The 15,818-nt window shown below is 39.6% G+C and overlaps 1 protein-coding gene across 1 annotated transcript in view; it reads left to right on the top strand.

Annotated features, from left to right (window-relative positions):
* The first annotated feature begins 734 nt into the window (after positions 1-734).
* Positions 735-15,818, top strand: part of NANOG (Nanog homeobox) — a 48,719-nt gene continuing 33,635 nt past the window's right edge. Inside the window, exons 1-4 of the mRNA XM_049884818.1 lie at positions 735-879; positions 3,564-3,832; positions 4,917-5,006; positions 5,142-5,555. Of these exons, the coding sequence (XP_049740775.1) occupies positions 735-879; positions 3,564-3,832; positions 4,917-5,006; positions 5,142-5,555 (918 nt within the window). The remainder of the gene's footprint in view (positions 880-3,563; positions 3,833-4,916; positions 5,007-5,141; positions 5,556-15,818) is intronic.

Genomic DNA, 15,818 nt, shown 5'->3' with positions numbered 1-15,818 from the left:
TTACCAGAGGTAGCCTCGGATATTGGAGGTGCATCTTTGATTTAACAGGTGGAAACACGGTGAACTTGGAAGTACTTAATTGCCGGGTTTATTTTGTCTGACAAGGAGCCCTGGTGGTGCAGTGGTTAAAGTGCTCGGCTGCGAACCAAAAGGTCGGCGGTTTGAGCCCACCAGCCACTTCCAAGGGAGAAAGATGTGACAGTCTGCTTTGGTTAAAGATTTGCAGCCTTGGAAACCGTATGGGGCAGTTCTACTCTGTCCTATAGAATCGCTGGGAGTCGGAATTGACTTGAGGGCAAGGGGTTTGATTTTTGGTTATTTTGTCTGTCGGTTATTTGGCCCCAGGTTTCTAGTTCCTTCTCCACCCAGTCTGGGTTACCCTGCAGCTCTACTTTCAGGAACTTTTGCATTACAATGGACTTGATGAGACTGGCAGACAGGATTAACTGGGAATTCACCAGGGTGTGTGGTGGAATGAGGGCAGCCAGAAGGGGCCGGCCTAAGGCCTTCGTTATATACTGAGCCTTCATTTATAAATCCAGAGACTCCAAACCTTTCATTTTTGTTGGATTGGGCTGCTCTCCTGTTGGCTCTTGGGGCTATTCCCTTCAACCCAGCCTTTTAATACTCTCCTATCTGGAGATCTTCATATTTTCCACTGAAAAACCTTTAAGTCTGACTTGGCCTTTATCACAGTCTAAGTCTTTTTTGTTGTTATTCTTCTACCCAACAACATGAGTGTGGATCTAGCTTCTCCCCAAAGCCTGCCTGAAGCATGTGATTCTAGGGACACTTCACCAATATCTGCGATTTTGGAGGCTGAAGAAAATTACACATCCTTGCAAATGTCATCTGCTGAGGCACTCTACTCAGAGACTGGTAAGAAAAATTTAATCCTTGGAGGTCTAACTTCCTTAACGGAAAGAGAAAGAAGGAAAGGGAATTGAGGGTCATCTATATCCCTCTTGAGCAATTCTAGCCCATTAATTTAAGGAGAAGGAGCCCTGGTGGTACAGTGGTTAAAGCACTTGATTGCTAACCCAAAGGTCAGCAGTTCAAACCCAACAGCCGCTCCTGAGGAGAAAGATGTGGCAGTTTGCTTCCGTAAAGATTAATAGCCTTGAAAACTGTATGGGGCAGTTCTACTCTGTCCTATGGGGTCGCTATGAGCCGGAATGGGCTCGACGGCTGTGGGTTTGAGTTTGGAATACAAGTAAGATATCGTTATCTATTAAGCCTCTTGACACCCTCTTTGGATTGTAACTTGGTGGCTCGTGCCATTTTAACTATGTCCTGTCCCAGGTGTGAATTAGGGCTGAGAGATGAGAACTCTCAGTAGTTAAACAGTGCCCTTGCTAGTTATTGAGAAACCTGCAAGCTTAGGTAGTGTGGGAATACAGATGTGTTACTGTAATAATTAAATGAGCGGGTGCATAAATAAATCTTAACACTATAGTACTGGGCACACAGTTGTCAGTAAGTGTTACTGTTAATTGGCTAGAAGACAGAACACGGATTGGCAGTGAGCATCACGTTTTTATTTTATTTACTTTTATTCACAGAGTGCCAGCAATGGCATGGCTAATTCCATAAATCTCACCTTGAGGTATTTTACTGTAACTGAAATAAGGACTGTAAGAGTTGGCTTTTCTCCCAGCTTCTGGGTGTGTGTGGATAATATTGGGCAGCTCTGAGTTTAAGTATATGTGCTAGGTACCATGCCCAATTCTCATAAAACTCACAGAAGTGTTCACCTCATTTTATGGTAAAGATAATTCCAGGAAGTTCAATCTGCTGATCATCAAAGTGGCTAGAGTTGGGATTCGAACTAGTTTGGCTTCAAAATCCGTATTACTAATGCTTCTGAATGGTAACCGAGGAATGCTTGGGATACTGTGAATCTGCTACCACTTTATTGGAAATGGAGTTTTGAAATAAAAAAGTAAGCTCCTTTCATCCAGGAATGCCATTTTTTAACACGACATAAACTAGGTTACAAAATTGCATTTGTTAAAACTGTAAAAATAAGTTAAGGAGGAGGAATAATTGAGCAAAATAACTGCTATATTCGAGTGTTAGGCTTGAATATGATCCCGTTTTTCTAAACTTTGTGATAATGTCCTTGTTTTTATAATTTCAAACATTGAATAGGGTGCTGGGTTGTAAGAGGACAAGCTTGGGAACAAACAGTGGGCCGATCCTTCTTAGCAAGCAAGTACAAGGTTTGTACTTTGTTAGGTACCATCAGGTCGATTCCGACTCAGGACAGAGTAGTACTGTACCACAGAGTTTACTAGGCTGTAATCTTTACTGTCGCAGACTGGCAGGTCTTTTTTTTTTGGTTAGCAGCTGAGCACTTAACCACTGTATTACTTAAAAAAAAAAAAAAGCCCGGTGCCGCCGAGTCAATTCCGACTCATATCAACCCTACAGGACTGAGTAGAACTGCCCCATAGAGTCTCCAAGGAGCTCCTGGTGGACTCGAACTGCTGACCTTTTGGTTAGCAGCCTCAGCACTTAAAATCACCATGCCACCAGGGTTTCCACTGAACCACTAAACCCAGTGCCATCAAGTCGATTCCTACTCATAGTGACCCTATGGGACAGAGTAGTTTCCTGTTGAACCACTAGGGCTCCTTAATGTTTGTATACCTAATTTTTAGAACATGGTCTGCTCCACTTCTAGTCATTAGTGGAAGACTTTCTTAGGCCTACTGGCAAGAAACACAAGATGGTGAATTTTTGCTGTTTAAGGTCTATTTCTTCCAAGACTACAGGATAGAATTTCACTGTGAACCTAGGAACACCTCAGTGCAAATATTTAAGTGGCTACTAAGTCTAGGTAATAACAGAAGTAAACCTAATTTTTAGTTACTAAATCGATTAATGTCAGGTCCTGTGCTAAGCATTTTTTATCTATTACCTCGTTTTAATCCATGAAGAAACCCTGTGAGGGTGGAATTATTTTGGAGATGAGGTCACAGCTTGTAAAGGCAACGTCTGGATTGAGATGGAAGCCTATCAGTTCACATCTGCTAGTCCTGGTATTTAGAAATAACCTGGGCAGTACATTGTTGATTTTGTAGGGTACCCAGAATCTGATCATGTAGTTAGTTAAAAAATTACATAGGTAGTGCTGAGTAAGGTTACAAACAAGTTCTTTATGGAGAGCTAAGGTAGGCATTAGTTGGGTGATCACCATTCTTTCTGACAGCAGTGCGCAGTTAAAGGTGGTTGCCAGAGTAAGTTGCCTGAGGTTTGAGTTCCACTCTGCTCCCCAGCAATGTATGGTGGTGGTCACATTGTTAAAAGCCTCTCTGAGCTTGTTCCATTACATGTTAAAATCAGTCATCAATAGCATTTCTTGGATTGTTAGGTGTACATGAGGTTAGCAAAGTGCTCAATAATTGTCAGTTAAGAATTAAGATGTTACTTAATGCCTAACTAGCTTTGGGGCTTGTGAGGATTTATGAAAGTGAATTGAAAACAATGTTTGTAAATAGAATATTTTGATATTTGCAAGGTTTTAGGTAAAAGTTTGTCATTTTATTTTCTCCCAACAGCCTCTCCTCTTCCTTCCTCCACGGATGGGCTTATTCAGGATAGCCCTGATTCTTCCACCAGTCCCCAAATAAAACCGTCCACTTCTGCTTTAGTGGGGAAGAGCACGGTGAAGAAGGAAGGTAAGGGTCAGGGCAAGAAGCAGAAGGTCAGAACCGTGTTCTCCCAGATGCAGCTGTGCATACTCAAAGACAGGTTTCAGAAACAGAAATATCTCAGCCTCCAGCAGATGCAAGAGCTTTCCGAAGCCCTGAACCTTACCTACAAACAGGTAAGCTTGCTTTGTTCTTGCAATAAGATAAAACTGATGAGCAGATCAGGATCCAATAACATTTTTGTGGATGAACCTCCCCTCCTCCCCCCCCCAGATAATTGAATGAAAATTGAATATTTTGGTTTCTTGACCAGCACTCCTTCCATTACATATTCTGTTGTGTGAATATGTCATCATTATTTAACCACCTTCCCTTGTTGCACAAACCAAGATTGTGAAAATGTTTCCCATTTTTCCTTAATCACAGAAGGACTACTCTTAACTTCCAGACATGCAAGCATTTGATTACTGAGGTTGATAATTTTTCATCTGTGTTATTGGCCATTTTTTTTCCCCCTCTCAATTGCTTTAATCCTCTTTACTCTTTATTTTCTAGCCAATGTTCACTTTTTAAAATGGATTTAAAAGCTCATCTCTATATCAATTGTGTATCATTTATAATGATGTATTGAAGGCTTTTCTTCAGTAAAATATTTTAGTTTGTCTTTTGGTGCCATACTTATAAAGTCCTTCCCTATTCCAAGATATTTGTTTTCTGGCCCTTCTATGATCTCATTTTCTTAACTCATAGTCAGTAAGCCATCTGGGAATTTTAGTTTGATGTGTTTTGGAATGTAACTTGATATTTTATAGTCATTGTCCTAGTGTTATATTTTATAATTCCTGAATTGAAATGCTACCATTATCATTAAATATAAATAAGCTTGGGGGGGGCTGTAACTAATGCTTGGGTAAGCCCTATAAAAAAGGGAGATCAGAAATTTTAATGTGAACTAATTGGTAGAGAGAGATGTAGTGTGCTTTGATTTATTAAACAAAAAGCGGCCAACTGTCTTGAGGGGTTTGGATATTTATTCTCAGAACATTGGCTCAGAGGGGTTTGGATATTTATTCTCAGAACATTGGCTCAGGATTTTTAAAAGGGATCTAGAAATTCAAATTCTGTTCCTGAACTTTAGGTAGTTTTGTTTTTGTTTTTGTTTTTTTTTTAACTGCCAGGGAAACTAGTGAACGGCATCTCTTTCTCAAGCATGCCTACATTTCTAGTGTCTGAAGTTTCACCCTTGCCTTTTTCCTACAGGTTAAGACCTGGTTCCAGAACCAGAGAATGAAATGTAAGAGGTGGCAGAAAAACACCAACTGGTCAAAGACTAGCAATAGTGTGGCTCAGGTAACAAGAAACTTATTTGTGTGCTGTTTTCTTCCAATGGCCTTTTAGTTTTGTCCATCCCTGAAACATACAACCTCGACCACAGACAATTCTGATATTCTTTGTACCCTTTCAGTTACCACCATTCTCTTTCAGAAGGTCTCGGTACCTATAGAGTTCCTGGACCTCTACTCTTCCTCTCACCAGGGATGCCTTCCCTCTGGAAACCTTTCGATGTGGAGCAACCAGACTTGGAGCAACCAGACCTGGAACAGTCAGTCTTGGAGCAACCACTCCTGGAACAGCCAGGCTTGGAGCAACCACTCCTGGAACAGCCAGGCTTGGAGCAACCACTCCTGGAACAGCCAATCATCCTGGAACAGCCAATCATCCTGGAACAACCAATCATCCTGGAACAACCAGGTCTGGAACAATCAGTTCCAAAACTGTGGAGAGGAATTCCTGCTGCCCCAGGTCCAGTTTCAGCAAAATTCTGTCAGTGATCTGGAGACCTCACAAACCATAGATTTATTCCTAAATTATTCCATGAACATACAGCCTGAAGATGTGGTGACAATGGGTATATAATTCAATGTTAATCTGGGCAGTGGCTGCATTGCTTCCTCTCCTGTAGGACTTCTTGTTTTAGAGCTATATATCTCTGCCATGATATCCTGGTTTTCTTTGTGCCTGTTGTATAGATTGGGGGAGCAGGGTTATGATGGACATTTAAGCAAACAGGTTTCATTAACAGGCACCTTTGTTGCTCTGGACAACATGATAAAATACGTCTTTGGCTTAGATATCTTTAGAATCTGGCCTCAAGAATAGAAACTAAAAGCACAAAGATGTGGTAAAGGATTATTTGTATTTTATAGAATTGGAAGGCTTAAGGTGAAGGGTTAAGCCATAAGGAGCTTCATTGATTTCCTCCACCCTTCTGCTCTGTTTTATTATAACCTCTAACTTGTTCATTATTTGAATATGTGTTGAAAGATGTTTTGTATTTTGCTGCATTATGGTAATAGTACCAGTATGGCTGGTTGATTTATAAATATTAGTACAGATAAATAAAATAATACCATTTTACTGTTAACTGTCTTCTGCCCTAATTTTACCCAGAGGTTCAAACAGTAAAAATTTCATTAAACACACAGGTCTTAAATACTTTGTTTGATGTAGGACATATTGTTCTGCAGTTTGCTTTTTCTACTTGAGAATGTATCATAAATATCTTTCCCGAAATTTATATCTCATAGCTGTGAAGTACCATAGCTGGTGGTGCAACGGTTAAGCGCTCACCTGCTAACGGAAAAGTTTGGTTTGAACCCACCAGCAGCTCCTTGGGACCTGGAGATCTGCTTCTGGATCTGGGATCTGCTCCTGTAAAAGATTACAGCCTAGGAAAACCTATGGGGCAGTTCTACTCTGTCCTACAGGGTCTTGATGTTCTAGAAACTTGAAAAACATAGTTAATCCCTAAAATGGTAAATGATCACTTTTTATTAGACTAAAACCAGTAAATATTAGAGCAAAATTCACTATCTGTAAGTCACTGTTAAGAGGAAGCTTCAAAAAGGCTAAAAAAAAAAAAAGGCTTTTCCGAAATGCAAAATTTAAGTCCTTTCCTAGGTGTAAACTCAACTTAAGGCTTGTCAGCTTAACCCTTTTTTTGGTCACAGGATCACCAAGAATATACACAATAGAAGGCGAATAAGGTGAAAAGACCCAACAAAATAGCTACTGCCATTGAGTTCACTCATTAGCGACCCTATAGGACAGTAGAACTGCCCTATAGGGTGTCCAAGTCTGTAAATCTTTACAGAAGGAAATTTCAAGCACCTAGTTCTTGGGGTAAGGACAAGGTTAATTCTACTCTGAATAATCCTACTATTCAGAAAAACCTGGCTACTGCAGGGAAAAAGATAAAGGCCAACAACTGCCAGACAGGCAGGGAAATGTGGGGGAGGATGTTGGTAAATATTGCATGCCTCCTGGGGCCATGTCAGCTTTTGCCTCAAGCCTGAAGTTAAAGGGAATTTGTTAAAGAAAGAAGTTAATTGGGGCAGACAAAAGCTTCTGGCACAGGAAGTTAGTTCGACTAAGGATACCAAAATGTAGGCATTTGAATAGCTTCCTTGGTGTGAGGTAGAAGTGAAACCTGATAGAAAAGCAGCAGCAGCTGGTGGTGAGTCTCCCAGCTTAAGCCATTCCGGGTTAAACTGGTCCAAAAAGAAAGTCCTGGAAAATTACTATAATGCAATGGTATCACTACCTCCAAGTATGCTTCCAGGTGATCTTCCAAGAAACAAAAGCTCACAAATCAAAGATGCTCGAACCATAATAAATTATAAGAGGTGAAAAACAAGGGGCACAAGATGTGGTAGGCGAATGCACTTAAGATTCAGTGCAAGTAGAGTAGAAAGGTTAGCATGGTTCATGAGTCCTGTCTCTGATGCACCATCCTTCTACACTGATGGCTTATTTACAAGAACTGTGGATGGGGACTGAGGACAAGAATTTGAGATTGAACCACGGCTAGGCTCTGCAAAAGGAATGTGTCTGCAGACGGTCAGGTCACAGGTTAGCTCTATCAGAGACACCTAGGGGCAAGAACTGGCCATGACTCTAGTTCCTCTTAGCTTGATGAGTAGCTATGGAATTTATTTGCTTTACTTGGGCAAGGTACTTGTGGGACTGGGATGGGTGTCACCAATGGATGGCCAATTTAAGAGTTGGGGATGTTGAGTGCCTCTTGTAACGATATTTAGTGTTAGAATTAATAAGACAATTAGGTACCCCTTGCTCCTATCCCTATGTTCTGTACACATGTGCTCCACTTACCTAAGTCTAATGTGTCTTACAGGTTACTAACATCTCAAGTTAACACATCTTATGGTTTACATAAGTTCCACTTGTTTTCCTCTCTTCCAGCTGTAGAGAGCATCCTCGCACAATACAACAAACACGTTACACCAGATTAACTATGTATTTTGTCTGCTCTGCAACTTCTAAATCTTAGCCTCTCAGATCCTAGATCTCAAATCTTAAACCTCCTGCCCATCCTGAGCTTTTTATTCATCCTACAATTATACTTAACATCCCCCAGACTGTCAGGCTCTGCAGATTTCCTTCACAGTGCTGCCCACTGAACTATTACAAGTGTGTGAACTCACACTGATTCCCTAACTAATTCCTATATCATCAAACTAGTTGCCTTCAAGGGTGACCCTATAGGACAGGGTAGAACTGCCCATAGGTTTCCAAGGAGCAGTGGGTGGGATTCAAACTGCCGGCTTCTTGGTTAGCAGCTGCAGCTCTTAACCACTGCACCACCAGGGTTTCCCTATCTCCTCAAGTCAAAAATGCTACCTTTTATCTACTCAGACTCTGCAAGCAAAAAAGCCCTTGCTATAAGTATCTTCTATATCAGTCTTCATAGGAAATATGATTTTTAACTATCAGTGGCTCTTTACTCTGCCTTTTCTTAAATACTACTTGCATCTTCTAAAAGTGAAAAAAAGTGAGGCCCAACTTGGAGCAAAATTCCTTTAAGAGTACTTTATATAGCACTACATGGGAGAACATAAACTTCACTTGATCCGTAAGTGGCAATCTGAGGTTAACTACTATTTATGTACAAAGAAACAAGCTCAGGAAATTTAAATAACATCCAACGTTGCTGCCTTGCATTTATTGTCTGAGTCAAATACAACCCTTGTCTCTACCGAGAAACTGCTCCATTCCTCTTCAATCCACTGCAATCCACGTTCTGCCCCTAACCAATCAAGCTAAAATTACCAATGACCTCAAAATGTACCCTTCATTAGTTCAGTCAACAAATATTTGTTAATACTTAACTAAATATCAGATATTTTGCTAGGAGTTCGCTAGGCTTCAGGAGTAAGGAATGTAGACATGACAGCCTGTCTTTATAGAAACTCGAATGGTTACATTCTTTGGACCTAGCTAGGATGCCTCTCCCATCTTTAATTTGCAGCTTTTTTATGGGATTTTCTTTCTCTGTCCACTCTATGAATAGTAGTGTTGTAGGCAGCCCTGTTCTATTCTCTGTCTTTACCCTTTACCCTTTTTTCTCACTAGCACCTCCACACCCCTAGGCCAAACATTCCCAAATCTGTAACTGCAGTGTCCCCGCTCAGGACATACCTGCTACTTGGTATCTCCATGTGTACAAACCTGTTTTCTAATACTCCCATTTCCTCATCTGTAAAATAAGAGTAGTAATTTTCTTACTCCATTGTGGTGAGGATTGGTGGTAGGTAATGTATGCAAAAGAGCTCCCAGATTGTGGAATATAGTAGGCACTCAGTAAATGTCAACCTACAGTTATGGAAATTTCACTGACACTTCAAATCCAAAATTAAACCCCATTATCGTTTTCCTTTCTCCTTTTTCACAGCATTTCTAATGCTGATTCGTGACACTATAACCCACCCTATTATTATACCCAGAAGTCTGGCCATTATCCTAGGATATTTACTTTTAACCGCTATATCTCTGTAGTGACTAGTATCTAAGTCTACCTCTTAAATATATTCCAAACTAACCGACAGGTTTCCATATTAGGCGTGATACATCGAAGGAGCCCTGGGGGCACAATGGTTAAGTGCTCTGCTGCTAACTGACAGGTCAGAGGTTTGAACCCACCAGCTGCTTTACAGTTTGCAAAGAGCTGGCAAAGTGCTGTAAAGATTACCACCTGGGAAGCCCTACGGGGCAGTTCTACTCTGGCCTATAGGGTCACTATGAGTAGGGATCAACTCAACTCCATGCCACAACAAAAACATGATGTATTGAGCCCCTAATGTGTAGCACATTTTTTTCATACTCTCCGTATATTCATATGATGTAGGTATTATTATTATAACCATTTTTATATAAGGAAAAAGAGGCCAAAAGCTTAAACAACATGCCAAAGATGATAACTGGTTGTATGTGGTAAAAATTTGGATTCAAACCCAGATTTTGTCTGACTCCAAAACTCCCTATGTTCCTCTCTGTTACACTCTTCCCCATAGGATCCTAATCTAGATCCTCGTTATTAGGCCTGATCATTAAAATATGTTAACTGATCTATTTCTGGTCTTCCCACCCCCAATCCCTTCTCCATAAACCCCAAACCAACCGCATTGCCATCCAGTGGATTCTAACTTAAAGCGACCCTATAGAGTAGACTGCCCTTAGGGTTTCCAAGGCTGTAATCTTTATAGAAGCAGCCTGCCACATCTTTCTCCCGTGGGGTAGCTGGGGGGTTCGAACTGCCAAAACTTTCGGTTAGCAGCCGAGCGCCTTAACCACTGCACCACCATGGCTTCTTTTCTTTATAACCCCCCCCCCCAAAAAAAACCCAAATCCATTGCCATGGAGTCAGTTCCGACCCACAGCGACCCTATAGGACAGAGTAGAACTGCCTCACAAGATTTCCAAGGAGCAGCTGGTGGATTCAAACTGCTTTTGGTTAGCAGCCTGAGCTCCTAACCACTGCACCACCAGAACGCCTTTCTTCTCTATAACCAAAACCAAACCAAACCCAGTGCCGTCGGGCCAATTCCAACTCCTAGAGACCTATAGGACAGAGTAGAACCGCCCCATAGAGTTTCCAAGGAGCGCCCGGTGGATTTGAACTGCCGACCCTTTGGTTCACAGCCATAGTACTTAAACCACTACACCACCAGGGGTTCCTTCTCTATATATAGTACAGGGAAAATAACCTAAAAAGCAAATTTAAGTATGTTATTCCACAAAACAAAACCTTTTAGTAGCTAACACTTACGTATCATAGTATTCTTTTAGTATCCCATGTTAAGCAAAATAATCTTTACAGGTTTTTTTTTTTTAAAATCCAGATTCTGGGGAATTATCACAAATTACGGAATCAGGATTCCTGAGTTTAGAGCCCAAGAAAATACATTTTTTAGCAAGCACTCAGAGATCAGAGGCATACTGAATAAAATTCAAATTCTTTTTCATGACAAAATTCTATGGGAGTTATTAAAAGAATTTGTGCCAGTCTACTTTTGGGATAGATATTAGGGATCTAATAAGGATTACGTAAAATGCGTATGAAGAAAGTTGTAGAACTTCATTAACTAACATAAAAGGATATTTGAATAAATAAATACTATGTTCTTGAAGGGGAAGACATTATGTTCTTGAAGGGGAAGACTCATTACTGTAGTGAAGTTAAAATTCTTCTAATTATATGTGTGTTTTTTTAGGATACTTGACAATCTGATTCTAAAGTTAGTTAAGGTGAATAAATATTTGATAATAATAAAAAAAATTTGAAGAATAATGAGAATTTCCAAATATAAAAATCCATGAAATTAGAGTGCATTTTGGTTTGCATTTGGCTCAGGTAACAAAAATCCCATCAAAAAATGGCTTAAACAATATTATATTTTACTTCTCAAATAACATGAAGGTTGGAATTTTGCTTCTGTTTTTCAATCCAGTGGCTCAGAGTTACTGTTGCTTTATGTTCCTTCCATGTCTATGTTTTGTCATCCTCAGTCAGCGTATTGACCAGCCCTCTGAAGCTGGTTCCACTCTGGGTCCCAACAGGGCTGTCAGAGTTATTAGTTTTACCGGTGGACAATATAAAAGCCAGAAAAGTGTTCTCAGAAGGCTTTCAGCCATATTATCATCCAGAATTGACATAAACCCATGGTTTAACTAACGAGCAAATGAGATAATCATAAATGGCTTAGATCAAGCAAGATTCACCATCTGACAAAAAGACATGACCTTGAGAAGAGGGTGAATCCTTGGTTATGAGTGGGAAACCAAGAGTTTCTGATATAAAGTAAAACTAGTATGTACCTGCTGCAGCAGAGCCACAGCTAAATTGGCTTTACAATGTAGAGTTCAGAAACACTAACAAATACATATGGAAATTGCACATTTGATTGAGTTTATGTTAAAAAACCAATTGCTGTGGAGTCCATTCCAACGCTTAGTGACCCTATAGGACAGAGTAGAACTGCTCCATAGGGTTTCAAAGGAGCAGCTGGTGGGTCTGAACTGCTGACCTTTTGGTTAGCAGTCAAACTCTTAACCACTGTGCCACCGAGGCTCCTTAGGTTAGTTTAGATCACCACGATGTATTATATGTAGTTTTGTTGTTGTAGTGAGCTGTTGTTGAGTCTGCAAGCCCACGCACAACAGAAGGAAATGCTGCCCGATCTTGCATGGTCTGGTGATCTGTTGTGGATCGGATTATTGTAATCCATAGGGTTTTCAATGGCTTTTTTTTTTTTTAAAGTAGATCACCAGGCCTTTCTTCTGAAGTGCCTCTGGGTAGACTCGATAGTCCAATATTTGTTATTGATTTAAACTTTTAATAATTAAAACATTTTTCACTCTTTTAAAAAATTTGAAAAAAAATGATGCATGCTTATTACACAATGTAAAGAAAAGAAAAATTTCTGAAGGATGCACAGTTGTTTTTTTAAGCACCATTTCTTCTTCACCACTTATCCACCATCTCTTTCAACGCCTCCCCTGTCAACAATTCTTTTTGAATATAACCACTGTTAGGAGTTTGGTGTGTATTCATATCCACAGATTTCTCTACGCAAACATATATGCGCTTGTGTATGTGTATGTAGTAATTCATTACTATTAATAGTTGCTGTCAATTCCAGCTCATAGACAGTGGCCCTATAGGACAGAGCAGAACTGCCCCATAGGGTTCCCAAGGCTGAAATCTTTACTGAAGCTGGCTGCCATATCTTTCTCCCACAGAGCGGCTGGTGAGTTTGAGCCACCAATCTTTCGGTTAGCAGCCAAGGCTGAATCACTGTGCCACCAGGGCTCCTTTTGCACCACCCAAGGACTAGTAATTCGTACACTCTGTCTCAAATGTGGAAACAGTTACTATACTCAAAATTACGAAGCTAGTTTACAAATGAAAAACTTGGGATGTAACATCAGCTATTATCTATTGTGTGAAAAAGTTCAACTTTACCAACTTGCATATTCCCGCTGAGTTAGCCTAATTCCTGAGGAGTGAGAGAGTATTTTACAGCAAATGTGATATCAGACTCTCACAAACCATCAGGTTATGATAAATGCATGTGGTCCCATAAACCACATTCCTTTATCATCAAGTGATTCTTTTGTAAATAACACTGAGATTTGTGGAATTATGGCACTCCAAATGTCTTATAAACTAAACTTGATACTGAAATAAATTCAAAATGAATTAAAATATGAAAACTTAAATAATAAAAATACCAGAAGATTGTAATGGACTATCTAATCTTGAATGTCCTAAGCAAGTCAGGAAACCAACAAAACAATAAGCACATATTCTCAGTCTCAGTGTAAAAGAAAAGCAGTGAAACATTTTTCATCTATCATATTAAGAAAGACTGAAAAATGTTTAGGGCTGAGGAAGTTGTGGATAAATGGGCACTCCTACATAAAATTTGGAGGAAGAGTAAATTGGTATGTCATCCTGAAAGGCAATCAGATAAAAGAGCCATTTTCGCCATGATTAAAACCCCAAAACCACTGCCATCTAGTAGATTCCGACTCATAGAGACCCTATAGGACAGAGTAAAACTGGCCCATAAAGTTTCCAAGGAGCACCTGGTAGATTTGAACTGCCAGCCTTTTGGTTAGCAGCCACAGCACTTAACCACTATACCACCAAAGATTCATTGCTATGATTAGACCCAGGTTTTCAAGAGTTGGTAAAGACAAAAATGAAAAATCCCAGCTCTACCACTTGCTAGCTTTGTGACCTTGGGCAAGTTACTTTGCAAATGTTTGAGTCTCAATTTCTTTGTATGTAAATGAAATAATGCTTGAAGCTATTTCAAAAAGGTTGCTGTGAGGATGTGATGAGATAATCATCTAATACAATACGTATTTTGTCTAGCTCATAGAATGTATGCAATAAATGCCAGTATGTGTAGGAAAACATAAAATGTGAATACCCTTTCATCCACCAATTACATTTCTAGGAATTTGTGCATAGGCATTAATGAGACAACCATACAAAGACACTCATTGCAGCATCGTTGGCAATAGCTTAAAAAAAAAAAGCTAAACTAAATGTCAATGGATATAACTTTGCTTAATTATGTCCAGATAGTGTCATATATTGTATTTATACAGTCATAAAAATAAAATAAAAATTTAAAAACGAGGTAGATTTAAATCCACGGTAAAGAATTCCCTTATTAAGGTAAAAGGGAAGATTATTTTACAGGTTAAGATGATTCCATTTATGTCACATAGACATTAAAAAAAAAAAAGATAGATATATGTCAAACAGCAGGGGTTATCTCTAGGAAGTAACATTATGAGGGAATTTTTACTATTATTGGAATTTTTTCAGAGCACATATTATCAGACAAAAATGGTAAAGATCTCTATTTGGGAAGAATACGAGTAACCTCTTTGGGAATAAATAACTGCCAGTAAACAGTAACATTTCCATTAGCATTTTTGAAATATGAAAATAGCTCAAGTACTTTTTACTGTTAGGGAAGGCCAGAACCTTGGAGCCCTGGCTTTTGAACCACGATTTGACTGTCTTGCTTTGGGCAGGGCCTGGGAAGCCAACATTAGGCCACTTGGAGGGTCACACCTCCCTCTAGTGGTCCTCTGTTGCCCTGGGCTCACCAATCTCCTCAATTGTCTTAGAACATTTGAGAAGTTTCCTAACCATCGCCAAATGTTCAGAGAGGGACAAGGGAATGGATGCTCAGGCATATTCCTCAAGTGCATGCAGTTCAAGATGGAAATAATTGTGTAATGGTAGATATATGCCGATATGCTTGATTAACTGAGGAACTTCCAAAACGGAACCAACTGGAGGCACTGAGATGGGGAGGAAAAAAAAAAAAACCTTGGCAGAGTGAATGACACTTGTTTTTACAATTTGGCTTACAGTGGTGAAGCCAGACATGCAAACATTCTTGGCAGAGTGTGATTAGGTATTACAGTGGAGGTACAAATTCCTGAGGGCATGCAGAGAGAGATCTGTTGAACGTTATAGGATTTAACTGAAAGTATATCAGTCTCGTTCACCCTGTTTGACTGTATCAGCAGGAAGATTGAGGGAAAAAAAAAAGGCAAGGCATAATACACGAACCCAGATGTTCTTTTCCAAAATTTACAGGGAGAACATGACCAAGCCTTCAGGATGTACCACAACACATTAATATCATGAACTTATTCATTTATTCAACAAATATTTATTAAATATTGCTACTTACCAGACTTTGTTCTAAGCACCGGAGATACAGTGGTGGGGGAAAAAAAACAGAAAACACTTCTGTCCATAGAGTTTACATTTATGTACATATGTATTTCCATAGGTCTTTCTGCTTTGTTTTTCAATGATGAGGAAGAGATACTTATTCTCTTCTAGGTTGGCTCCAAAATTAAGCTTATTCTCTAAATTCAGTGAGAGAAGAAAACTTGAGACATCCATTTACCTTCTCTGACAAGACAGACAGAATCTAACCCAGAAATTCTGCGTCTTCATTTTGTTTTTAAATTGTGAAGTATTATATATAAAGTATATGTGTGCAATGCATTAAAAAAATAATAACAAAATGAAACCCTTGTGCTCACAACCTAGATCAAGAAATAGAACTCTACTGGAGCCTTAGAAACTCATGTCACTTTCTTTTTTTGCCCCAGTCCCTTCTCACAAGATAACTACTATCCTGATTTTTGTATCAATCATTTCCTGGCTTCTCTTTAACATTTCATCACCTCTTTAGTCGTGAAGAAATGTGTAGCAAGCACATACATGTGTGAGGAGGGCAATATTGCCAATGAAGGCGC

Source organism: Elephas maximus, chromosome 4 (genome assembly GCF_024166365.1).
Source record: "Elephas maximus indicus isolate mEleMax1 chromosome 4, mEleMax1 primary haplotype, whole genome shotgun sequence".
Classification (NCBI taxonomy): domain Eukaryota; kingdom Metazoa; phylum Chordata; class Mammalia; order Proboscidea; family Elephantidae; genus Elephas; species Elephas maximus.
The sequence above is the reverse complement of the archived record's forward strand: the minus strand, read 5'-3'. Positions and strand labels throughout refer to the sequence as shown.